Raw genomic sequence first — 8,468 nt, 5'->3', positions numbered from 1 at the left:
ATAAACAAGTTGGTATTATCAAATTAATAATCAAATTTGGGGAAATAACTACTAACACCAATTTTATCATAATTGAATCTTACGGTTTTAAATTCTAACCTTTATTTTGATACCGAAAAGACATAATATATATATATATATATATAATCCGCCTGAAGAAGCCTTAGAAGGCAGTAAGGCCTAGAGGACGATCTGAATGATGTTTGTTTTTATTCTATATTTTCCTTCGCAAGGACTTTTTGTATGTATTATCTACTACATATATATGGGGCAAAGAAGTAATTCCAACAGTGTGGTATATATACCTATTATAAAGAGAAAGGAAAATTAATTTGTTGATTGAGCTGCATGTATAAAAAAAAATGATGGGATTAAATTACCGTACCCAACAGATACAGGCCAAAAAGTCCATTGTATCACACAAGGCCATCCACTGATGAGTTTGGAAATTCAATCCCACCAAATAGTTTAGTTTAAGCATATTAAACACAGGTTAGATATATAATCAACATGTTGTAAAGCTTCATATTCTTATTTATGTAGTTGTTTCCAAATATTTTCTTACAAATGAACGAGTACAAAAAAACAATTTATCACAGTTATAATATAAAAGTTTTAAGTTTCAAATTTCCATAAAACGTTTAACTGATTAGCCTCTACCCAGGACGGCCCATAAAAACAACTCATTTCCAATGGGGTCCTTAGACCACACTTCAAAACATTTTTTTCACAATTTGTTAAATAACATCACAAATAAAAAAGGCAACTTACACAATATAACAATCAATTGTAGCTGTTCAGTGGTTACTGGAACACAAGTAGGATTCATTGTAAAACATGGGAACACATATGATGTGCAAATATAGATTGCTTATGTTCTGAACATCGCAGGTTTCCCAAAATAAATATTCAGTGAGGTTAATTGAAAGTATTCGAAATATTGAAAAAAATGGCTCTTTTGTAGAAATGCGTCCTCGTTGCAAAGCCTGGTAACATTTCTCACCATAATTATAAGAATAGCTAAAAATTCTTCAGGTAATATTTTTTTCAGTTCGAGTTACTTCCCTTGCATTGCACACCCGTTAAGCTAAACCCGTTTGCATTGTCCTGAGAATGTAGTAAAATTTAGATTCATACATGATAGTGGTTTATTCCAGCCACCACGTTTGCATCGAATTTGTAATGTATATCAATAAAAGTTATATAAGCATAAAGATTATAAAATTATCTTGTCTTAAGTGGTTACCGAACAAAAATCGGTTCTGTAACTAATAACGAGTTATGGGTCAAGAAAGACGGAAGTTTACGAGAAAGTTATATATTTTTTTCATTATTTTTCACACGACTTCGATTCATTCCGGCCACCACTTTTGCGATCAATATGTAAGGTGTGATATCATCTTAAAAAGTGCTAAATTCCCATGGCCAGAGTGGTCTCCCAACAAATATCGGTTCAGTATTATTAGAGATGTGAGTATTTATTTTAACGAATACTGTTGAAATATTGCCATTTTTATTTCATAGTGGTTTATTCCGGCCACCACTTTCACTTCTTATTTATTACATAATGATCTGTGCTATCCAGTTAATATACTATGTCATATTTTTTTGCGTATTAACCCATGTAATATGGCCTATCAGCCCTGTGATTGGTTGAAAGTTTCAATTGTTTCAATTGTGACGTCGCGCCTAGGACAAGTATATGACGTCATAGTCTTCCGCACTGGAGTCAAAATGGCGACGTTTTACATTTCAAGGTTGCATGAAGATTGTCGTTTTACACGAATAAATGCCTCAAATCTTGATTATGTGAAAAAAATGATCTTACACTCGTTTTCATTTCATATGATATTTATGAAATTAACACACAGTCACGAATTTTTCATTTTAACTCGCCAGAGGCTCGCTAAATTGAAAATTTCTAAACTCGTTTCATAAATCTCATATGAAATGGCCTATTTCGTCTTTGCATATTGCAGAGTTATCTTCTCTTGGGAGCAGGGATTGATTGTTACGTCACTTGTTTGTGAGAGTAACGTCATCAATTTTTGAGAAAACGACGTAATTTTCTCACACAAACCAATGACGTAACAATGAATACATGCTCCCAAGAGAAGATAACTCTGCAATACGCAAAGACGGAATATGGAAACTCATGTAAATATGAGAAAATATACACGGTGATTCTTATCTCTGTGGAACATAAACTGCAATGTCATCCCTGAATTTATGAATAAAGTATTTGTTGTGATGAGTCAGAGACGTATAATACATGTATTATACGTCTCTGGATGAGTGTATAAGTGTGACTTTACGTGTTTAAGTGTGTCTTTACGTGTTTAAGTGTGACAATGTCAGAATATACAAAGACAATTCAAAATCTTTTAAAAATGAATCAACGCATATACTTTTTAGCGTCTAACATACAAGACACCAGACTTTTGATTTAATGTCGCATATTTGAAACGTTCTTGCGACAAACATGAAGTATAATAACCATCACATGCAGGTTATTATAAAGACTAGTTTTAAAAATGACAAACAAATATCACAGAGGCAATTTAACAAGTAAAATAAGACACAAGAGCAAAGCAGCACATACATAATCACAGAAAGGTAGCATAATAATTTCAATTTATAAAACTAGGATTAAGTACTGAAAACTTGTATGCCACACAAGTATTTCTAATTAAGGGTTAAAGCACCATTACATAGTAAAACCACGGACTTAGATAATCTAATTCCGTGGTAAAAACGTAAAAATTGACAGGATATACATTAATACAGTGTGATTTATAAGGGACATTGAACTAACATGGTCCGGCAGAATGAAACATTGTTTATGTCAAAAAGATAATACAGAGGACTGCTACACTAACGCTTACTGATACGTACAATTAAAAATTTGGGACTTCTTCAAAACCAATTTTTTTTAGCATAAGTTTAAGGCCCACGTTGTCTACAATTTATCTCCGCTTTACTCTTATCCCAGATTCGTAATAATATAAGCGTTAAGGAGACACTGACTTGCAACTACCTGCTAGCGTCCAGCAACAACTTGGTACATGTTTGACCACATCTGCTATTTTCAATGGTTCTATGTTCAACTGATGGCATCCCTCTGCCCTAATTAACAATTAAGTAATTCAAACCAGGTACATAATTTTAGCTTTATATTTTTGACGCTTCTATGGGTTAAATGTTTCGTCATAGGTTTCCGCGCGTTATATATTTCCGCGACGCCATTTTATTAACATGTTTCTTGTGATCTGGGCCCCATTTGCGTACCCGGTTTGTCTGTTCTAAATTGTAACTGTTTCGGTAAAAATCCTTCCAGACCTGTAAATGTTTATGCGGGCCTTGCAAGGCTTTGTTAAAAAACATTACAAACATTTTCCAACTTCCACTTGCCGGAAGTACCCATCATATGTTTCCGTGCGGCGAATTAGATCTATAGGTGTTCAAAGAAAGACCCTCAAATAGGCCTACACTAAGAAGAAATTATCTTTGGTGGCCAGCACAGACTAATGCTTCGCTGGTAATTTCAGTTATGTTCTTTTATCACCAAATATAATTATGAAGTGAAGTTTTTCTAAGTTGTACATTTTGCATTGATTTTCCAACTTAAACTAACACATTTTTTAATTCAATATATTTATTCATATTTCATTAGGCTATCAATTTTTCTTTTTTTGTGTAATCATATGTTGCATTGGTTTGGTTTGAAATTCACAGCAAAACAACATTTTATATTTTATCAAGCAGTGTTTACCAATACAGGTATGACAATATAAATGTTACCTTAATTCGTGCTTTGGCAAAACTAAGTGAGGAGGTGTTGCCTCATTTGCATATGATGCCCTTGTACATTAATTTGACAGACTGCAAAAAAGATTGGGTCAGGAATGAATCACTTGTCTTTCTTTAAACACTGAATCAAATTTGCTGCACTTAAACATATGAAGCTACTTCCAATAGGTGAAATTTGTTGACAGATGTTTGTTGGTATTTAAAATAATGCTGCTTTCAGTTAGCTGTTTTTCGTTTTAATAAGAAGATGGAATACGTTGTTATCAACAGTCCTCTTGTTATTTCAATGGTTTTCTGTGGATATGAGTATGAGATCATGTATGCTTCTTAAGAGCGTGGAAACCGATGACACAAGGATCGATATACATGTACAACCCTATTTAGACCGTCACAGCGGAACATTACGACAACTTATCTTCCTGCATATCCCTCCTCCTATAATTCACACTCAACGAATTGTCTGTACTATGCTGTTTTTGAAGACAGCACATGTTTGAGTGCATCACTTTCCAAGGCACACTAGTGACTCGAGATCTGTACTTGTGTAACAGGAAAGAGAGCAGTGTGCTTCCACCAGGGATCAAACTCGGGACCAGGAACTTTCTAGTCGGACGCTCTACCACTGAGCTAAAATAAATTTCCTCTAGTTCAAAGCTAGAAGGCAACTGTAATCTATTGACCAATTAATATCTGTCACACTACTCCCTCCTTTTTAAATGAGCTTCCCCCTCGAAGACCACAACAACCCTGGTTATAACTCCCTATCACCTCAGGAAGGGCAACCGACACCATTTGTAACAGGAGAGGAAATATGCACAACCAGACTGGGGCCCTCTGAACTCTGCAACTAGTAATCTACTATCAACCCAGTCCAGTATCGTTACACTTGTAACAAAAGTTGGTCACAACAAAGGTCTGGCCCTGCATTCCCCCCCCCCCCCCATGTTACATGTACATTTGGTGCTTGTGACCAACCCTTGTAAAGTATTGGGTACATGCTTGGTGAGGGGATGTCTGAACCTTGGGTGTAAATAATATTTCTTCTGGGGTGAGGACCTAGATATAAAGGAGGGAGACCTGTATGTAGCGGAACTGGACAGGGTTGTTTGCTAGAGACCATATATATTTGTAGTTCAATTGGTTGGAGCGTCAGTCTCGAGTTTTGATAGTCCTGGATTCCAACCCTGCTCTGGTTATACATTATTCCTCTCCAGTTACAGCAGCACCACTAATGGTGTAAAAGTCTCTAGTTTTGATAGTCCTGGATTCCAACCCTGCTCTGGTTATACATTATTCCTCTCCTGTTACAGCAGCACCACTAATGGTGTAAAAGGGAAATTCAACATAAATGGCCAGACCATGTTTCAAATTTTGATTTATTATGAAAAAATCTATTTTAGTCGGCCTTTTTCAGATGGAGAAAAATGACTAATACCGGTACTTTTTAATTTGTAGAAAGGTGTTACTTCTGCTGGTTGTGTTTCTGAGTGGCCATTTTTGATGAATACACATTGCCTGCACATTGAAAAAAACTATGTTCAGAGTTTGTCTATTCAAGGTAAGAATATTAATTTTCTTTTTGACCTAGTCTGGTTTGTACAAGCAAATGAGGCAACACCTCTTCATCAACATTTTTTAAGGTTAATGGAGCCACTGAGCATTTTATTCCTGAGAAAGAGTTCCATTTCAGTAGTGCGAACTGTTGTTTTTTCAGCTTGGAGTATAGGCTCTCTAATGTATAGTAGACTATTGATAAGCAACAGCAAAAACTTCTAGTTTAAAGTTACTTCCCTTGTCCATTTATTCAGCTTTCATTCAATGCAGTGCTTTATAATTTATAGTAATTTTGGTTAAGTGTAGGATTTAAAGTGTACAGGTCCTGATATGATTTGTATGGAATAGTTCTTTAGAGAAAACAATTTTCATGATAGTGACAAATACAATAATATGATTGAACTTGACGGTACTCTTAAAAAAACGTGAGAAAAATAACAATCACACAAATTAAAAACAAACAAGTATTACATTGTATTAAACAATAAATGAATATCTAACGAGCAGATTGAAAATCAGTGTAAATTATGAGAAAAAAAATAGTTTTGATGATAAATTTTAATTACAAACTTATTTTATGTGCTTTAAAAATTGAATTTCAGAAGCCTTTAAAAAGAACCTACAGACAGTATACACCGGAGGCCTTACTTAATGCTTATAAAGAGGTAACAGAGAAAGGCATATCTGTTAGGAAAGCTGCTAGATTATTCGGTGTGCCGGAAGTAACACTTCGTATGAGGGTCACAGGTGCAGTGGACACTGATACAGTCAAATCTGGTCCAAGTCCTCTCTTTTCTACAGAACAGGAGCAAAGGTTAATTGATCATGTTGAAGTATTAACTAGAGTTGGCTTTGTTTATACTAGAATTGAACTATGTAATCTTGCAACGGAATATGCTGTAAGTCTTGGTCTTCGACAGGAAGAAAATCCTCTATCTCTGCAATGGTTACGGAGTTTCATTTCCAGGTGGCCAAATTGGGCTGTAAAAAAACCCAGGACCCTTTCTATGGCCAGAACTAAGGCAACATCTGATGAAAGTGTCAAGGCCTATTATGAAGAACTGGGGAAAGTACTTGAAAAGCATGGTCTGCAAGACAAGCCGAAGAACATCTATTATGTTGATGAAAAAGGCATATCTGATAATCATTGTCCATCAAGAACTGTGGCTGATAATGATAAAAGGCCAGCCTCCGACACTGGTGCCAGTGACACGGCCTACACAGTGACAGTTTTAGGTGCGGGCAATGCCACTGGTACCGCTATTCCAGCTTATTTCGTATTTCCTGGTGCTCGAATGAGAAAGGATTTGCTGGATGGATCAACCGCTGGAGTTTCCGGGACTGTGAGTAAGAATGGTTGTTCGAACAGTAGAATATTTCGCCAGTATCTTGAAACCCATTTTTTGAAACATGCACAAAGACGTGATAGCACAGAACCACTTCTGCTTTTGTATGACGGGTACAGATGTCATCTTTCTGTGGGTATAATCGAATGGGCAAAACAACAGAACATCATCTTGTTTGTATTGCCGGCCCATACAAGCCATATTCTACAACCCAGGGACACAGGCTGTGTGGAAGCTTTCCAAACAAAATATGACGATTTGCGCGAAAAATTCATGAAGGAAAAATCTGTATCCATGATATCTAAGCATGCAACTTGTGAACTAGCATGCAAAGCATATAACCATGGTTTGTTACCAGCAAATCTGCGTTCATCATTCAAGAACTGTGGAGTTTACCCTTTTGATCCAGCCACCATTAAAAAGCTGTCCTTTGCATCAGATTAAAGCTACCATTGAGATACTGGCTCCATTTCTGTACATGATGATCCTGAAAGTGAAAGATGCTCTTTCTAGCACAGAAAGTGCAGGTCAGGAGACCTGATACATTACCGTAATAGTCCATGTGAAGCTGTTACTCAAAGTCAGGGGAGTAAAGAAGAGTAATAATGTTTTTGACTTAATAGTGTAAATATGTTTTATAAATCACTCGCAAGAAAAAAAAATGGTTTCATGTCTGCTTTTCTGTGTACATGTATCTAATATATCTGTGTACATGTATCTCATATATCTGCTCCAAAACCATATTTTGATTTTTTTTACTTTTGAATTAAAATAGGCCATTACAGGAGATCACTCATGTTTTTTCTTTCACTCCTTTCACATGTAAGATGGAGCTGTTTAGGTCATGGAAAGTGGAAATTTTATTTAATATCCCATTTCATATGTGTGATGGTACAATGGGACAGCATCGACATGCTATCATGAAATAAAATGGTTGTCTTCATCTGGAAAATATCGTAGAGATGTAATTATAAACTAGAAATATAATTTCTTTTTTATTTTTGAAAATTTTACTTATCGAAATGCTTTTTCATGATTTCTGTACTAATTCTGGCAATTGGAGTGAAACAAAAAGTCTTTTTCAAGTGCTTTAATATCGATGACTCCATGGAATAGATAGTCCCATTTTTTTCCTCCTGAGTACAGGCTATTAAAAGTCATTATTATGTTAGATTAACGTGTTTCCTTTATATTCATATAGAAGTGATTATAGATTTTTGGACTTGGATTTTGGATTGTTAGAACGTTTGAATTTATCACAGTAATATTGCAGAAAAAGTAGGACCATTGTAAATCTTATGACTGGAGAAGCTGCCTGCTTTGTAATCTACATATAATCTAGATATTTGCCCAGTGCTAATTACGCTCTTCACAATTTATTACTATGCATATTGATGTATACTAATGCTTTCTGTATTCATAGATTCACTCTCAATATGGCAAACAACATTTCCGGGTATACAGTCAATTTTACTATAATACACGTGCACTCCTATGAATATACAATGTACAGGAAAAATATTGCTGTAGTCCTGATATATGTATATTCACTGGGATACCATACCATACTGGGAATATCCTTAAGCCTATTTTGTCTTTGCATATTGTAGAGTTATCTGCTCTTGTGAGCAGGTATTGATTGTTACGTTATTTGTTTGTGAGAGTAACGTCATCAATTTTTGAGAAAACAACGTAATTTTTCTGCCCCAGACCAATGACGTAACAATCAATACCTGCTCACAAGAGAAGATAACTCTG

General features: G+C 35.4%; 1 protein-coding gene across 2 annotated transcripts; it reads left to right on the top strand.

Moving 5' to 3' along the window:
• Positions 1 to 3,016: 3,016 nt before the first annotated feature.
• On the top strand, positions 3,017 to 7,388 carry LOC110456906. Of its 2 annotated transcripts, none has more exons than XM_021507948.1 (3): positions 3,017 to 3,155; positions 5,266 to 5,368; positions 5,967 to 7,388. In XM_021507948.1, the coding sequence occupies exons 2-3, from the start codon at positions 5,345 to 5,347 to the stop codon at positions 7,152 to 7,154; spliced, it is 1,212 nt and encodes a 403-aa protein (XP_021363623.1). In that variant the 5' UTR covers positions 3,017 to 3,155; positions 5,266 to 5,344; the 3' UTR covers positions 7,155 to 7,388. The 2 variants fall into 2 exon arrangements, with proteins under 2 accessions (XP_021363623.1, XP_021363624.1); XM_021507949.1 differs by having other exon boundaries at positions 3,019 to 3,061.
• Positions 7,389 to 8,468: the final 1,080 nt, after the last annotated feature.

The sequence above is a fragment of the Mizuhopecten yessoensis genome, unplaced genomic scaffold, assembly GCF_002113885.1.
Source record: "Mizuhopecten yessoensis strain PY_sf001 unplaced genomic scaffold, ASM211388v2 scaffold8937, whole genome shotgun sequence".
Classification (NCBI taxonomy): Eukaryota; Metazoa; Mollusca; class Bivalvia; order Pectinida; family Pectinidae; genus Mizuhopecten; species Mizuhopecten yessoensis.
Note: the sequence above shows the minus strand (reverse complement) of the source record. Positions and strands in the feature narration are given on the sequence as shown.

What these genes read in the sequence shown, in the direction of transcription:
- LOC110456906 (XM_021507948.1), top strand. Translation starts at nt 5,345, where the DNA reads ATGTTCAGAGTTTGTCTATTCAAG. An exon ending in TCAGAGTTTGTCTATTCAAG is followed by an intron (nt 5,369 to 5,966) that starts GTAAGAATATTA and finishes ATTGAATTTCAG; the next exon opens with AAGCCTTTAAAAAGAACCTA.